Source organism: Anoplolepis gracilipes, unplaced genomic scaffold, assembly GCF_047496725.1.
Source record: "Anoplolepis gracilipes unplaced genomic scaffold, ASM4749672v1 Contig26, whole genome shotgun sequence".
Taxonomy (NCBI): domain Eukaryota; kingdom Metazoa; phylum Arthropoda; class Insecta; order Hymenoptera; family Formicidae; genus Anoplolepis; species Anoplolepis gracilipes.
Genome location: NW_027328677.1, coordinates 117568 through 136372, shown reverse-complemented (window position 1 = coordinate 136372; position 18805 = coordinate 117568). Strand labels below are relative to the sequence as shown.

The 18805-nt window shown below is 38.3% G+C and overlaps 1 protein-coding gene across 1 annotated transcript; it reads right to left on the bottom strand.

Moving 5' to 3' along the window:
* Positions 1–8008: 8008 nt before the first annotated feature.
* On the bottom strand, positions 8009–18412 carry LOC140675983 (uncharacterized). Its single transcript, XM_072910569.1, is given in 5 exon segments — positions 8009–8280; positions 8283–9210; positions 9296–9681; positions 14061–14325; positions 18122–18412. Coding segments are annotated over 5 exon segments (2142 nt in total).
* Positions 18413–18805: the final 393 nt, after the last annotated feature.

The following is an 18805-nucleotide window of genomic DNA, read 5'->3' as shown; positions in this document are numbered from 1 at the left end:
GTGTATCCGTCGTCGGAGTCGAGACAGAAGGTGTCAGCGAGTGTACAGATCGTTCCAGATCTTAGTCGTATTTTTCCTGAATTTAATTTTACAGGTACATACGAAGACTTGAGAGTAATCTGGGCGACAGCTTGGACTACAACGTCGTCCCAGGTTCCATAAGGATCGGAGTATTGAGTTCCTTTGCAGGCTCCGTCGTTTTGTATTCGGCCGGCCATGGTAAGGCTGCGATACGTAGTCTGGTTGACCTTTAAGCCTGTGAGGAGACTTCCTGCTTCCAGGGTTAGAGTTCCGCCTTGAAACATCCGTAGGCATTGAGTGTATCCTGTTTCGTGCACATAATCTGCTCTTCCATTGTAAACAACAGAGATATGCGAGTGCACTCCACAGTGATAAATTGTTCGTGATATTTCCACTTTACACTGAATAACTTCGGCATAATTATAGTCCGAAAGTTGTAGGAGTTGTATATATGTGTCTATTGTCACGTGCAGTAACCCACTGTTATCATCTACCGAGGTGTCAATAACAGGGTTGCTCTCTATTTAAGTTTTTGGGTAATCTGTCTAAATCGGCTATACCCAGGGCTTCGCCGAGAGCAGGATTAGTGTGATCTAAGAACTAATAAATCAGGAGATTTTTTTACTGATCTGGGATTATCATAATAGAAGCTTGATTTAAAAATTCTTTAATAATGTTATCTAAATTGTAAATAATATTTTCTTTATTTTTTTCTATAAATTGGATTAAGGTCTCCAATATAATTTCAGGGTCAACAAAGGTGTCTTGTTGAATTTCAGTATCAGTTGTTTGAGGTCTCATTTATTCTTAATTTATTTGGAGCTAATTAAAAGAGATAAGGATAAGATTTATATGTCTTTAGCATGTAAGTGTTGGGAATATTATAGATATTTGAATTTTAAAATTTAACGAGTAATGATTTTTTGACACCCGGTATACAAGAGATGTATATAGGGTGACTTTAAAGTAAGATATCGTCTCTATTATTCAGTAGTGAGTATTAGGTATTATCATAACTTGTTAATAAGGAATTTTATAATTCATATAATTAATTTATTTAATTAACTATTATAGGGAATGATTTGGAGAATCGAGATTAGGGACTGATTATCGTCGGTTCGAGTCTATTACAATGGAATTGATCCGGTCTTCTTAGGATGGACCAGTAAAATCAAGATGGCTGACGTCTTATAAACAAATGGAAGTATTTCGGAACCTATTAGGGGTAAGTTTACGAAATTTTGCCTATAAGGTCGTCAGGAGATATTGCATAAAATAGACGTTTCAAATTATATTTTTGCAGGCGCAAAACTGTGATCTATTGAATAGTAGAATTCTAAAGTTGTCTCAATTTAGTTGAAATTTTGTATAAATCTTAGTTTAATAGTAGTAAGGGTATTTAAAGGTATTTGGAATCCTTAAGTCAAAAAATCAAAAATCGCGGCTAAAATGTGTAAAATAGGCTAAAAAGCATGTCCTCGAAGTTTCGGGCAATTTAGAAATTTTTGTTAATTTTTTATTTATTTTGCAATAAATTTTATGTTTTTTATTGTTATTATAAAATACTATTTTTAATTGATCATAAGGAAAAAATTTGTTGGAAATTATTAATTTACAAGTAGAATAGAATAAATGAGAAAAATTTCTAATATCGTATTCCCGATAAATCTTAAGTTGTTCAATTATATAAGTAACTTGTTAATTAACTTATGTTGGAAAAATAATATTTATAATTATACAGGAGTTTAATTATAATGACTTGACTAAATTTTATATGGAAAAGATAAATTGTTGTTTGTAAATTTTTATAAATTTAAATCTAAAAGGTCGTTTTCAATAAGTTAATATATATGTGTTAATGGGTGTACACAGAATTTTAATATTTATGTTCTAGTTCCTCAGGTCGTAATCAATTGGTGGACCAAATTTGGTCCCTTAATGCAAAATGGTATAAGAGTGGTAACTCTAGGAAGTTATATAGTTTATGGCTTAAGGAGGAACATATGGTCTAAGACGTGTCGAAAGTATTTATTATTTTAACAAAGAAATCGGTGGTTATTTATGGATTTTCGGATAAGGGGGTAAGGTATGTGATTAATAGTTTCGTATGGAATATAAATTTCGTTGTTTAAACAATTATTGTTGCATGTACTAACGAATTATATGAAAATGGGTTAACTATATTAATTGTTATTATTAAGAATTTATTATATTTTTTTTTATAATTGATAAAATTGATATTTTATTTAGTAAGATTTGCAACTAATAAGAAAATGATAATTTTATAAAATTTATGTATGTATGAGCATGTTCGTGATTGAGCCTGGTGGAAAAAGAAAGAATATTACTAGATAGAACATAAATATGAAAGGATAATGGATATTGATGATCAATCTGTTAATTTATTGTTCTGGAGGAAGATAAAATTGACTTAATATGAGTTGTTGATTAAATTGATGTAAATTAATTTATAAGTTTTGGACAAGTTATATCTGTATAGTAACGAATATAAGGGAATCAATTATTTTATTTGTATGAGAGATTTTATGGTTCATGAATACTTTGAATTAATTTCTTATTCTATAATAAAGCAATTATTATTATTAATATTATTATTATTCTTGTGATTAAATATATATCTACTAAATAAAATGTCTTTGCAGATTTGATATTAAGTGGGAAGGTCTCATACAAAATAAATAAATTCACACTGGAATAGAGTTCATTGGAGGATGGCGATATTATTTATTTAAAAATCACCGTCTCCGATGGAAAAGGGAAATGGGTAGTACAAGAAGGATGCTCCTTATTTATTCATATCGTTATTTATTAAGATAAGTATCATGAATCTTCCTTTTTATTATATTTTATTTGTTTATTTCCTTATTATAATTAGAAAAATCAATAATTAATAATTTAATATTAATTTTATTGATAAGAATAAAATTTATTGTTTCATAAGTACTTATACGTTTGTCTTAAAAATTTGAATAATTTTTTATTTATCTTAAAGGTCTTATATGAAATTATTATTATCGTTAATAAAAAAATTTTATAAAATATATATATATATTTTTTTGTTTTGTGGGTTATATATATATATATGTATGCATATATATATATATACATATATAGGTATACATATATATATGTGTGTGTATAGTAATGCTTGTCATATTATGCTTCCAAATTATTAGTTCCTCATTAGTTACACTGAGAAAAGAGTCTTCCATGTAGATTTACATTTATTATGAGAAAAAGGGATTGAGGAAGGCCTCAACCCTTTTTTTTTACGTTGGGAAATGCTTTACGCATCCCTCTGGGAGCGGGGACTCCCAGAGGGTATGTGGGACTCACCCGACCAATTAGTTATGGTCGGGCATACCCACTAAAACCCAACGATGGTCCACGCTGCGGTTATGGACGGGCCCCTGGGTCACTTTCGCATTCGACCGGGACCCGTCCCCGCTAGGTCCTCCGTCCTTCGGCCTCGTCAAGGATTGAAGGAGGGAGGACTCTTCTTCCGCGGCGTCCAATGCCGCACCGATGGCGACGTTGTGGGACCACCACGCAACGTCGCCTCTTCGCTGGGTCGCGGTGCAATGGGATGCAGGTGTCCGCCGCACCTGCACCCCCGCGACCCTGGAGAAGGGACACTTAGGAGGGTTAGAGGACGCGGGCGTTATACGTCCGCATCCTCGCTCTCCCCTCCTTCTCCGAGAGGGAGGGGCATTGGGATCCGCCTTCCTCTTTCTTTCGGCCGCCTCCTTCCGGGACATGACGTCCCCACAGAAGGAGGCGGCCGCCTTCTATTGGTCCTCCCCGACCACCATGGCTTTCACCATGGCGGCCAGGGAGACCTCCTCCCCTATGGCGTCCCGGAGGACACCCCGCCGTTTGCTCCACGCCTGGCATTCAGCCAGGGTGTGCTCAGCGGTGTCCTCCGGGGCGCCACAGTGGTGGCACGTGGCCGACCGCTCTCTGCCTATTCGGTGCAGGTACTCCTCGTAGCAACCGTGCCCCGTGAGCACCTGCACCGTCCTGAAATTTAGGGCGCCGTGTCGTCGGTTCATCCATTCATAGAAGAATGGGCGGATAGCCTCGACGGCGTGTAGCGCTGGCATTGGACAGGTCCTCTTCCCATTCTGAGAGTTTGCGCCGCCGAGCCTGGAGCCTGAGCCTTGCAACTGCCCTTGGTGGCAGGGGTCCTAAATCCGGATCCCCCCGGCGGGCTACGCGTATCCGATACATCTCGGTATACGCGCCCGCCGTGAAGATCTAGGACATGACCCCGGCCACCAGGCACGCCGCCTCAAAGGCGACGGTCCGATACCCCCGTATGACGCGGATGGCCAGCCTCCTCTGCATACTCCGTAGAGCATGCAGATTCTTACTGCTGGCCATTACCACATTGTGCCATACGGGGACTCCGTACATTACTACGGACTAGACCGCCGTCATATACAGGCGGCGAGCCCCATCACCCGGCCCCCCGAGATTGGGCATGAGTCTGCTTAACTCAGCAGACACCGCTCGCACTCGGGGAGCCAGTTTCTCAAAGTGAAGCCCGAAGCTCCACCGACTGTCGAGGATGAGGCCCAGGTAATTCAACTGGGTCCCAACCTCGACCACGACACCCTCGATCTCAATTTTGGATTTGTCCCGAGGCGGCCCCTTTTTGCCGACAGGGGCGAATCACATCACCTCTGTCTTTGGTAGAGCCACCCCGAGACCCATCCTTCTAATACGGCCGACCACGTACCTCGCTCCCACTCCAGCGAGGCGGATGGCACTGCTCCAGTCATCCCCCCAGGACAGGACCAGTGTGTCATCAGCGTAACACACAAGCTCCTGCCTCGGGAGGAGGGCCCCTCGCAGGACCCAATCGTATCCTAGGTTCCACAGGAGTGGTCCTAAGACCGACCCTTGTGGAACCCCACGGTGGACCTCCCTCTTATGTGTTTTACGGTACCGTCTCGGGTACATTATATTTCTGTCCCGGAAATAGTCCCATATTATTTCTTGGATGTACGTGGAAAACCCTATGATAGTTTAGGGCCCCGCGCACACTCTTCCAGGGGAGAGTGTTAAATGCGTTGGCGATGTCCAGGGACACCGCCACCGCCACTCCTCCCCTGGCCACTGCCCGTTCCGTGAGAGCCTTTACCCGCATTATCGCGTCAATCGTTGAAAGGCCCTCACGGAACCCAAACTGGCGTTCTGCCAGGTTGGGACCATTCCGGGACAAACTCCTCCTTAGGCGAGCAGCTACTCTTTCAAAGAGCTTGCTCGCCTCATCGAGGAGGCATATGGGACGGTACGCAGAGGGAGAGCTCACCGGCTTTCCTGCTTTCGGGAGCAGCACCATTCGCGCGCACTTCCACACACTAGGGAACTTCCCTGCTTCAAGCACTCGTTGAAGAGGCTCGACACTAGCTCTAAAGTGACCTCGGCAGTCAAGGCCAGCACTCTTGCGGGGATTCCATCCGGTCCCGGGGCAGTCTTTTTGCCCCGGATTTTCTTGATCTCCCGCATGAGCTCGTCCTCTTTTACCCGCAGGTCTTCTGTCCAGGGGACGCGGCCGATCCTCGAATATCTAAAGACATCGTCCATCTGGTCCGCGCCCCCCGGGAAGAAAGTGGATACCACCCCTTCCAGGACCCGCGGGTCCATCCCCTCAGTGATCGGTGGGCCGCCCGCACTGAGTTTTTTCCTCACAATTTTGTACGGGCGCCCCCACGAATCACCGTGTTTGGACGAGCTCATTCCATGCGCTAGCCTTGGCCGTTCTGATGGCCCGCTGTAGGGATTTTTTAGCATCATGATATGCTTCCCGCAGCGGTGCCGCCGTTAGGGCCCCGTCCCGTCGTCTCATTTGACGCGTGTACCGGCGGCGTTCCCTGTTGCACGCCGAGCGAAGCTCAGCGAGCTCAGGCGTCCACCAGTACACGCATCTCTTCGGGGGGAGCGACCCTCCTCCGAGGCATGGACGCATCACACATTTCCGTGAGCATCCCCCGGAGTCGGGCCGCACCTTCATCCACATCCTCGACGGGACGGGTCATCTCTTCCGTCGCCGACTTGGTGACTGCGGCAGCCATCAGGAGATCCGTGTCGAGCCTCTTCACACACCATCCTCTTGGTGGGGGTGTACCCCTCCGTTCGGTGGGCCTCTCCGGCATGGCGCCCATGGACGAGTCGGAGACGCTGAACCTTATGTATTTATGGTTAGACATTGTCTCCGCCTAGTACATGACGCGCCACCCATGCGCGCGACACGGGGCATCCAAGCGTTACATCAATGATGGATCCCCCGTTGCCGCGAACGCATGTGAGGACCCGACCCTGGTTCAGTATCACCAGGTCGAGCTCCTCGGCCCACTCCTCTAGGATCTTGCCTCTTGCATCTGTCACCGAGGAAAACCAAGCCCACGATTTGGCGTTGGGATCTCCGGCGACCAAAACCGGAACCGGCATTGCCTAATGACGTGTCCCACCCCGTTCAGCACTCTTTCCAAGTCGGCACGATCCCTTTTTTTTTTTCGTCTGGAAATGCGTTACGCATCCCCCGAGGGGCGAGAACTCCCCGGGGGTATGTGGGACTCCCCCTATTTAACGAGGTATACCCACTAAAACCAGACGGTGGTCCTCTCGGCGGTTGGCGGGTGGACCCTGGGGTCGCGTTAGGAGTGCGAGAAGTCTCAATTAACTCCTCGCAGTCCATCAATATCGTGTCCTGCGAGTCAGATTTCGCTTCTTCGCGAAGATTTCTCTCGCAGGACACGTACACCTCCCCACTTTCAAGAGCAGCCTGGAGGCCCACCTTCTTGCTATCGGGAGTGACTTGAAGGGCCTTGCCCTTACGCTTCGGGAGGACCTGGATCCCCTGATTCATCCTCTCCGAAGCATTCTCCTCTCGGTGACCCTCCAGGATCAGCCCAACACTGTCGAGGTGTTCTATGATCAAGTCATACACGTCGGACATAATGTCCGCGGCATTCTCCGACCACACCTCAGCAGTGTTGTACTCTTCCGATAGTCTGATCCTCTTCAGCTTCCTAAACAGCTCTAGACAAGCGGAGCGGATCATCTCAACCCTGGCGATAGCCATTGCTCCCGAGGGCCTCGCCAGTAAGCTCTCGGGTAGCCCTTCGTATGATGACGACGAAGGGGGGTCAGGGACAATAACCCCCCTCCGCCGGTCCACCGTATCCGATCCGGTGGTGGTGTTTCCGTTCAGTCGGTTCATCCCATGTTTGTTTTGGCACACTCTTGGCACCCTTCAGGATCTTCCGAGGGTTGTGGGTCCTAAGACCCGACAACCACACCGGGATCACCATCCGGGTGAGCCCCCCCACTACGTCAAGGTGGTGTGCCATCGGGGGAGAAGTCGGCACGATCCCTGCTTGGGCAGGCCTCAACCCTTTTTAACCCTGTCCAACCTTTTATATATAATGTGTGCATTCCCCTTGAGGTATGCTTTACTAAATAATTTTTCTTTTTTTTCTAATTTTTTTTCATTATGATAATTAAGAAAATGCAAAATTTATAATTGATAAAGCGATTTTTAGTATGATTTGGTATTGACATACTAATATAATGGTTTTAAAAGTATTCTTGTTACGTTCGCATAATTTGTTTATTAGATTTTAGCGATTCTGATTTTATAGTAACATATATTCCTATATATTTTAATAGAGAAAATTTCAATTCTTATTTAGAGAGTTAAATGGTAAAGTAGTCTAATGGTTGCAATTATATGATTTCCTTTATTGATAATGGTCAGTATTATTTTGCTAACACTATGTAAGCAAGCAATATCCAATTTAATAGCTATATAATATTTTGCTCGATTAAATATTTTATTGCGCGAATTTGAGAGATATACGTATATCTCATACCTTGTGTTCATATTTCTAGCGGTACGTTTATATTTTGAAAATTTTTATTTGAAATTTTTTGGCGGGACGTCACATCCCCCCCTTATTTAAGAACGAATTCCCGATGTTATCGGAGGGATTTGTTCAATATCGTTCAATCGCTCTCGAAGGTCAGTGTAAACAATGGGAATAGGGGTGGTTGTATTTACCGCTGTTGCATTAACGATAGTTGACTCGATTTTGGATGCTGTCGGTGTTACTGGTGAGGGACTCATTGGCTCCAGGGGAGATTGATCTTCTTCTGGCTCTATTCTTCGTTGATTCACGGATCCTCGTGCTAAGTGAAGTAGGAGATGTGTGAGAGAACTCCATACGGCGCTAGCAGGTGCAGACTGCATCCGTACACGGTGTGAAGGGCGTATCCATGGATTGCTGTGTCAATAGTCAATTTAATGAGTCGTATAATTAGGAATACTCCTAGAATTCCGGCCGTTGCTGATCCGAAGGTTACAAATCTACCCCAAATTCTTGAGACGATATTCGAAGCTATTTTCTGGAGTGATTCCTCGTCTAGCAGACTGTATATAGAGACTTCTCCGGGTATGACAGCTTGTCCTGTCATCCCACGGGCTATGAAATTTAGAAGTGCTGGTTTCTCTGCAGGAAACATAATATGATCTCGTAACTTTTCTATATCCTTTTCAGTATATATTCCACTAATGGCTAATGGACCTGGGGTGAGGTATTTCCAACTCAAAGAAATCATCGGATGTAATCGTTGTGGAGGTAATTGTATGACTTGTGGATCAGGGGTGAGCTGGATCCATGTATCATCTCTGCGGTAGAGTATTGGTAGTTCAAAGCTACATTTCTTCTGAGTCCCGAATTTGGTGAGTATCCTTGATTTTGGCGTTAGAAATAGTGAAGCGTTCCTTACTGTTTCAGGGAGCTCGGCATAACATTCTTTTGTTCTCCGAATTATGGCGTCAACGGGAATACATTTTATTACATGAATTGCCTCTCCTGCAGTGACAGCCATGTATCCTGGTCCTTTCATTAATCGATAGGCGAATTCGTCAGGCTGTAAGGTGGCAAATGATAAGGTGTTAGTTATTACATCTTTTTCCAGCTCGCATTTCTGTTGAATGACATTGTGGTAAAGAGATGTCATTTGATATCGTATGTGTTTTTCTACATATACAAACTTCGAGTTCATATATGCAAAAATATCAAGATTATCAATTGGGATTGTTCCTCTTTCGGCGAAGACGTCTCCCTTTTTAGTTTCCAGTAAAGAGTTTGGGATGCTCTGTACGAAGCGTGTATCCGCACAGTGGCTGTTCCCGTGTTCTTGTCAGAGTGAAGGTTATGTCTTGTGTTGTCAGGCTGTATACAATAGGTGATTTTCCTTCACTGGTATCGTCCGTAGTTTTGATAGCAGGTCCTTCATATAGAACGTCGTATTGATGAAAATTACATGAAGAGGTAGACATCGGTTCCCAATAGGTATATCCATCCTCTGAATCGATGCAAAATCCTTCACTGAGCGTACAAATTGTTCCTGATTTTAGCATTATTTTTCCAGTATTTAGTTTCACGGGGACATAGGTTGATTTTAATATTCTGGCGACAGCTTGCACGACAACGTCGTCCCATGTTCCATAATGGTCGGAATACTGCGTGCTTTTGCATTTTCCATCGTTGCCTACGCTTCCAGCCATGGTGATGCTGTAGGAGGCGATTTGGTTGACTCGGATGCCGTCGATTAAAACTCTTGCTCCTAGCGAAAGAGTACCATCACGAAACATTCGTTTGCACTGTGAGTGTCCGGTTTCATGTATATAGTCAGCACGTCCGTTATGCACGATGGAAACATGTGAGTGCATGCCACAGTAATATAGTTCTTGAAATTTCAACCTTACATTGTATTATATATGCATGATTATAGTCAGATAATTGAAGCAGTTGGATATAAGTATCCGTAGAGTTTGATGTTTTATGCGGAAGATTGCATTCTCCCACATCCAACAACGAAACCGATATGATATTTAAATGTCGCCCTCCGCAATCAAAACCAAGAAGGGCGAGGGAGGTTTGCGCAGTGAATAATAATACTAAATGATACATCATTTCTGTAAGTAAGCAGATACAATTTATTATTTATACATGTATATTTGTATGAATATAATATATATATATATATATATATATTTACTTTATTTCATGGTATTTCCATCTCATTTGTTGGTTCATACATTAATAGTATCTTTACTTCCGTATTGTCGCAATCATACAACTCTTCTACATTATTTGGGTCTAATTCTCTTCCTCTGAGTACGCAACATATCGCTAAATAATGCATGAAGAAAGTAGAACATTCTTTTACGGAAGTATAAGTAATTATATCATTTCCGCAAATATAACAATTTTCTTCTTGAAAAATACCACTATACATGCCATGGAATTGTATAAGTCCGTACGCTTGAAAATTTTGTTGAATTAATCTGAAGCAAGTGACGCAATATCGATTATATTCCAGGACAATGCGTCAGAATATAAGGCGGCTTATATCTATAAGGTTTAGGTCTACACATTTTATGAATTACTATTGCTACGTAGAAATATATATATATATATTTATTTTATATGTATTCAAAAGTTATTACTATTATTATTATTATAGACCAGGCCAGGCTCAGGTCGCCAATGTCTCCAAGGAATGGATTCTCCTACTGAAAAGATGATACTTGTATATATATATATATATTTCTTAATCTGAGCACTTATACATAACTCTATTGTCTATTGTTTTATATCTATTCTTATATATATATTTGTATTATACATTATATATTATTATTTTTTTTTTATTTTCGTATTTTATGTGTTATTTGTTATATTTTCTCTTTTTTTTATATTAGTATTACTACCTTGTGATTATATCTAACCTAATATTTTTATATGCCCATGTGTATATGTGTTTAGCTTTTAGTCGTCGATGACTGCTAATATTATAGGGTCCTCATAATCGCGGATTGTACGGTGTAGTTGCTCTATTTCAGTAGTGAATTCAAAATACCTATTGATATAGGGATTGCAATGAGCTATAGGTTGGATAGTTCCCATGTGATTTTCGCATGCATAACATTTATTTCTGTAGAATTTTGTGCCATCTACGCTTGATGTCTCTTAGTTTCCTGGTAATATGACTTTACTGATTCAGGAATTAGTTTATTATAACATGTGACGCATAAAGTGACATGTGCATCATATATTTTTTGATAGGAGCGAGTTTTGAAACAATGTACGGTATATAATTTTTGAAGAGCTTCTACGGAAGGGTGTGAGGAAGATAATGGTGAGGGACCTGGCTGATTGTGCGTTGAATGATGCACCTTGTTGCCTGAATTTAATTAGTAGTATCTAGCTCCGTTTACATGTAATATGAGCGGATTAGGAAGAGTATTTATTTGTCTTTCATCGCAATACAATATGAATTCTAAGAACCTCAATAAACATTGGTCGCATTAATTTACGGGTTTGACTATGGTGATATCTGTATTACACCGCGCGCAGATTATTACACGGAAGTGTTTGCCGGAGATCAAGTGGTGTGACACTATCCACTCATATTGATCTCGATATCGTGGTTGGTAAATGTGATAACACTGAGTACAGTAAGCAAATCCTGACGCGATGTCTATACCCAAAAGATTTATAGCACCGCGAGGTTGAAAGTATTTGACTTGGATCGAAGCTAGGTTGTATTGCTGTGTTGAATTGTAGCCCAGTAGTATGGTTTCTTAAGCTCATTCTATAAAGAGAAAAAGAATAGTGTGTCACGTGCTGTGACCCGCTGTTATCGTCTACCTAGGTGTCAATAACAGGGTTGCTCTCTATTTAGTTTTTTGGGTAATCTGTCTAAATCGGCTATACCCAGGGCTCCGCCGAGAGCAGGATCAATATGTACTAGAAACTAACAAATCGGGGGATTTTTTTACTGATCTGGAATGATGATAATAGAGACTTGATTTAAAAACTCTTTTATGATATTATCTAAATTGTAAATAATGTTTTCTTTATTTTCTTCTATAAATTGGATTAAACTTTCTAATATGACTTCAGAGTCAACAAAGGGATTTTGTTGAATTTTAGAATCAGTTGTCTGAGGCCTCATTTATTTTATTTTATTTGATAAGAAAAAAATTAAGAAAGTTGGAAATAAAGCGATTAAATTTATGACATATGTATTTGAAAATGATTAAGAATGTTAAGCAAACGCGTTGAATCCCGCTATTGTATATTTGATATAGTCTGGTGGTCAGAATGCAATTCACTCGGGACTAACGAGAGGCTGAGGAAGTTCTAGGAACTCCATGACACCATGACAATTATCGCGTATGCAATGAACGTGACGCACAATGACACTTGAGTCAATTAAAGATGAAAGAAAAAAAAAATAAAATTCTAAAATTATATCTGCAATAGTTTTGAATTTATTCAATTTTAAGTTGGAGCAATAATTATGATTAGAAAATTTCAATTTTGAAATTATAAATAGATTGTGATTAATTTGACAAATTTTCAATTATATTAGAATTGAGGTAAGGATTATAGTGGTTCGTGATAGTAATTATGAGGGATTACGTACTTACTGTTGTTGTATAGTAGAATTCACCGTCGGAGCAATTCCAAATATATACTGATTTTGAAAGTTTTAATCTACGACTTGTATAATGTAAGAGCAAATTTCTCATTAATTAATGACTGCTTTAATATGAAGAACAAAGTTAAATTGTGAAATTTAAATGATTTGGATTTATATTGAATGTAGATATCTCTTTCCTTAAGAGAAAGTCAACTGTTGTAATATTTTATTTTTCATAAATATCGTTGATGCATCTATTCATGTAATAAGAAAAGATTATTAAAATTGTTATTGCTCTTATGTAGATATATATATATATATATATATATATATATATATATATATATATATATATATATTCAGGCGATTGACACTTATAAAATTACAAATTGACTCACATTCTGATATTACTCTCAAGAATTATAAAGTTAAAATACTATATCAAGAAATTTGCAAATTTAGAATGAAATTAAATAATCGATCTATCAATGTAAGAGAATTAACTACTCGCTATACTTAATTTAATAATAAAAATAACGGAGCATCCCTTGCTTAATCTCTTCTTCCTATTTTCCATCGGAGACAGTGATTTTGAAACAGTAAATTATATCGCTGGCCTCCACCATATTCCAGTGTACATTTCTTTATATGACACCTCACCACACAGTGCTGAACCTGCAAAGAACCATACTCTTATTAACATATATATATATATATATATATATATATATGTTAATAAGAGTATATATATATATATATATATGTTAATAAGAGTATGGTTCTTTGCAGGTTCAGCACTGTGTGGTGAGGTGTCATATAAAGAAATGTACACTGGAATATGGTGGAGGCCAGCGATATAATTTACTGTTTCAAAATCACTGTCTCCGATGGAAAATAGGAAGAAGAGATTAAGCAAGGGATGCTCCGTTATTTTTATTATTAAATTAAGTATAGCGAGTAGTTAATTCTCTTACATTGATAGATCGATTATTTAATTTCATTCTAAATTTGCAAATTTCTTGATATAGTATTTTAACTTTATAATTCTTGAGAGTAATATCAGAATGTGAGTCAATTTGTAATTTTATAAGTGTCAATCGCCTGAACTGTGAGTTATTCAAAAGAGTGAGATATATATATATATATATATATATATATATATATCTCACTCTTATATATATATATATATATCTTGTATGTATGTCTAGTTAACTGTATAAAATTTTTATTTCGGAGCTTGAAGGTGGAACAGTTTATTGCATTAGTCGTAAAAGCATATGTCTAGATTGTAATTATAATTGTTTTGCAAAATCAAAGTTGTTAGAGTAATATGATGTCATATAAATGTTAAGCACGATGTGTTATAAATAGTGGTTCAATTCGGAATTCTTTTCTTTTTTATTATATTTTGTTGGAATATGAGTACGTTTTTCTTTTTTATTAAAATAGTAATATTCTTCTTGATTGATCATATGTGCGTGTGTGTGTATGTATTTAAAATAGTGACTTACCTCTATTAATGTCACTAGTTTTGCTGATTTTCCTGGACCTTTTCCTCGTACTCTGGACTCGTGGATCTCCCTCAGGGATGTCAGTGGTAGACGTTGAGGCAGGATGCAGCTTGATTTCAACCAAAGGTCCAGGCCAGCCAATAAATTCGAAGGTTCTTCGCAAAATGGGAACTTCGACTGAGTCGGATGCAGGAAGCTGATCGAAAAGTTCTACGACAATTCTTTGATTGTCCGGTACGTTAATTTGTCTTTTTTTTCTACTTGGCTGAGACCGTTATCACTGTTCGAAATTTGTCTCTGTCGGCGTAAAGCGGCACGTAGTTGTCTTTGTCGTTTACCGGCGCGACGAGAACCAGGCATTTACTATAAATTATAATCAAAATTTTATTTTAATTTGAAAAGTTATTCATTTCAGTTTGACAATCTGGATCAAGCGACATTCAAGCAGCTCATCGACTAAGTCTCAGCTCTGCTCGAACTAACACGAGGGGCACGTCACTCTACTCTATCCCAGGCACGGGTCTCGCTAACGCTCAAAATCCAGACGTACGTTAAATATTTTATCGATATTAAATTAATTATAGTAAATACTGGTTGGGGGTGAAGGAACACTATATTAAAATAATGAACTTGTGAATATTCTGAAATAAGCGACTATGTATTTTAAAAGCTTGAAGATTTTACAGAGATTGCAAGTAATGATTACAAATGTTGGTCACAATTCGAATGTAAAAAGTACAACCGCACTGTACCAGAAATTAGAAATTAATTAACAATAAAGTAGTAATTCTAAATTATAATGTAGAGTGAGTCGAAGCTCTAAATTATAATATAAGACGAGTCGCGAAGACGAGAAAGTAAAGTATTATTAAAGATCTACCTTGACGACACAAAGTAGCTGACGAAAATTAAGTTAAAATTGATTTTAGGACGCAGTGAATGTATAAAGACAGAGACGACTTTTCACGACTTCGGACTAACGTTTCGGAGAGATGTTGAAGTGACTTATTAAGATGACGAGTTGTTAGCGATTGTACGGTTATGATGGTATTTTTCGACTGGTCACTTCGGATGTTATAATGCGACTTATTATGATGATAATTGAAAAATGACTTATTAGGTTGATGATTTTTTAGCGATTGGTCATTCCGGATGTTATAATGCGACTGAACTGTTTAACTGATGGTGAGCGACTGGCTCTGTCCGCAAACTCGACTGACGTTCTGCGGTCCGTCCCCATTTTCGGGTCACCTTCCTCTAGGCGTCCGGTGGATCCAAGACTTCCCGGGTTGGCTACTCGTCCGGTGGAGATGGATTCTTGATCTTGGTGAGGGAACTCTCCGCCTTCGAAGACGTCAGAAGCGGCGAGCTCTTCTTAATCTTAAGTTGATATTCAGCGGTGAATATCAAAAAGCACGTTGTTATAATATTTAGTTTCGTCGAGTCGCTGCGTCGAGAGATAGGAATAATATTCGGTTTCACTGGTCTCTGCGTTGACATAATATTTAGTCTCGCTGAGTCTCTGCATCAATAGATAAGAATAATATTCGGTTTCATCGGGTCTCTGCGTCAAGAGATAAGAATAATATTCGATTTCACTGAGTCTTTCTCGCCGTCGTCTATTGCGTCATCATGCGAATGAAAGGCTCTTTGTATTATAAAATAATTTCGCACTCTTATATTATAATTCCTTTTACAGCAAGAGAGACTTATTAATTTAACTATAGCAAGAGTTAATATTTATTCTCAAAGTTATTATGTCTCATCATTAATTTTTCTTTTCACTTATTAATTTATGCTTTTATATTTGAATTTCCTTTAATTTTCTCTCTTGTTGTATCACATATTTCATATTGACATATCTGCTTTTATTATAGTATCTATATGGAAGGTTTAATTAATGCAATTTAATACTGTTATTTTTAATTTATAATTCCTTTCTATCGTGATTCCTTATGGTTTTACTTTAGCATAGGAGACTAGCACTCCTTTACATATATATGTATATATATATATATATAAACATATATATATATATATATATAGTAATACTTGTCATACGTTATTTTTTAGAATATTACTTTTTCATCAATTACATTAAGAGAAAGTCTTCCAAGTAGATTTACATGTTGATATATAAAATCAGCTTATTAATATTATTAAATATATTAACTTATATGGATTTGCATATATATATATATATCTCTGAATGCTAGTGTGCGTATATCTTTTGAAATGTACTTTACTGAATAATATTTCTTTTTTTTTCTTATTATTTTCCTTTTCATTATAGTTATGAAAATGTAAGATTTATAAAGCGATTGTTAATTTTGTTATATTAATTTGCAAGTATTTCTGTTACGATCGCGTAATTTATTTATTGAATTTCAACGATTCTGATATTACAGTAGTATTTTATTTCCATATATTTTAGTAGAGAGAATTTTAACTTTTATTTGGAAAATTAATATATAGTAGTCTAATGATTACAGTTTTTTTTTATTTCTTTACTGATAAGGATCAGTATTATTTTGTTAATACTTCTATGTAAGCAGTGTCCAATTTAATAGCTATATAATACTATGCTCGATTAAATATTGTATTAAGTTCAATTTGAGATATATATGTATATCTCATACCTTGTGTTCATATTTCTAGCGGTACGTTTATATTTTGAAAAATTCAATTTGAAATTTTTGACGGGACGTCACAACGTTATTGTTGGGCAATATTTCAAGTACTTCAAAGGGTCCAATATATTGATCAGAGAATTTTCCTTTAGTTGGTTCTTTCAATAAGAATACGTAATCTCCCTATTTAAATTCTTGTACGTGAATATGTTTATCGTAGTAGTGCTTGCTTCTGTTTTTGGATTGAATTAAATTTTGCCGCGCTTCTTCTTGCGTGTCGCGCAATCGATTAAATAAATCTGTTAAACATTCGGTATATGTAGGGTTTATATTTTCTTCCACTATAGTGTTAGATGAAGGTAATCGTGCTATTCTTCCAAAAATTAATTTAAAAGGGGAGAATTTAGTGCTTTCATGTATGTTTGTATTGTATGAAAACATTGCTAGGGTAAGATGATCATCCCAATTTGAGTCATAGTTAATTTGTGTTTTCAGATATTCTGTTAGGACGTGATGAGACCTTTCTATTGATCCGTTAGATTGAGGATGATACGCGGTAGTATGATATTGTTTGATTCTAAACTTTTTTGCTAAGTTTCTCATTAAGACCGTTAAGAAATTAGATCCTTGATCGGTTAAAATGGCTTGTGGGGCACCGTAAACACATATGAAATTCTTAGTAAAGGCATCGGCGATTATTAATGATGTGGCTTCTTTTAATGGTACCGCGACTGAATATTTTGTTAGTAAATCTTGCATAGTGAGAATGTAAACGTTTCCGTTATCGGATATGGGTAATGGACCTACAATGTCCATTGATACTTTGTCGAAAGCCGATCCGGGAGTGTCGGTGATTATCATAGGCTGTTTAGTTTTTACTCTAGTTAATTTTTTTAATTGACGGGTTCGACAATTCCGGATAAAAATTTGAATATCCTTTTTCATTGTATTCCAGTAATAGAAGGTTCGTAATCGATTGTAAGTCTTAGTTATTCCTTTATGTCCACCTATTGCTGAATCGTGGTATTCGCGGATAAGAGCTGATCTGTTTTCTATATTTGGTGTTTGAATAAGTTCTTTGTATATAGTTACGCGAATATTAATGTCATTTACATGTTTAATTAATTGTTTTTCTACATAAGCCCAAGGGATATTATCAAAAAAGTTAGTATTCTTAATTGAGATAGATTCTAATTGTAATTTATTTAAAACGTCTGTTAATGATTTAATACAATTTTTAATCTTGTCTGGCTCTATTAACGTGCGATGATTGAGTTTTAGTGGTAAAGATATTAAGGTCTTAGAGCGTAATGTATTTATTTTCTTAGCTCTTTCATAGGTTATATCTTTGTATGTAGGTAGGAGATTAGCTTCTTATAACTCTTTTACATCGTTATCAAGGGGTTTACCGTTCAGAGTTATAAAAATTACGTAATTATCATTATGTTTTAACAATCTGTCGCGGCTTATTAAAACTTTAGCTTTAGAGTCAGTGGATACTTCTACGTATGGCAAAATATCAGTTGGCATTAACTCTGTGTCGCTTTCATCGCTGCTTGTTTCTAAATCTTTATTACTAATAACGCTCTCATTACTATTGTAATCTTCAATAATCATTGAGTCAGAAATTGGTTTATTTATAGGCATATTGGGATGCGTTATTACAGGTGGGAGAGTATGGGGAATAACTTCCACGGAGGTTTGGCCAGGTGGTTGTGGCATTGAAAATAGAGATTCGTCAGAGTCAGAGTCAGGATCAGGTGGAAGAGAGGGGCTTTTTCTAAAGGACAGGACTTTGTCACGTCCAGCGCCTCCGCTTGACACTAGTCGCCGTCCGTTGACGCCATAGGCCACCTGTTAAGTAGACATAGTAAGCGTTAAGCGCCTATAAAAATTTTTTCCTTTTCTTCTTATATATATTGTTACGTCAAACGGGGTCGCGGCTCCTAAGAGTGGTCGGACCTTTCGCCTGACCGGTCGCGTATTTCAGAAGCTAAGCTTCTGGGGATTCCTCGCGACTAGGCTTATCCGGACGATGGATGTTTTTCCTTACCAAATGGTCGGAGGTGGTAGAGCGTAAAGCTCGCAAAAAAACCACCAAAGAAGGTGACAATC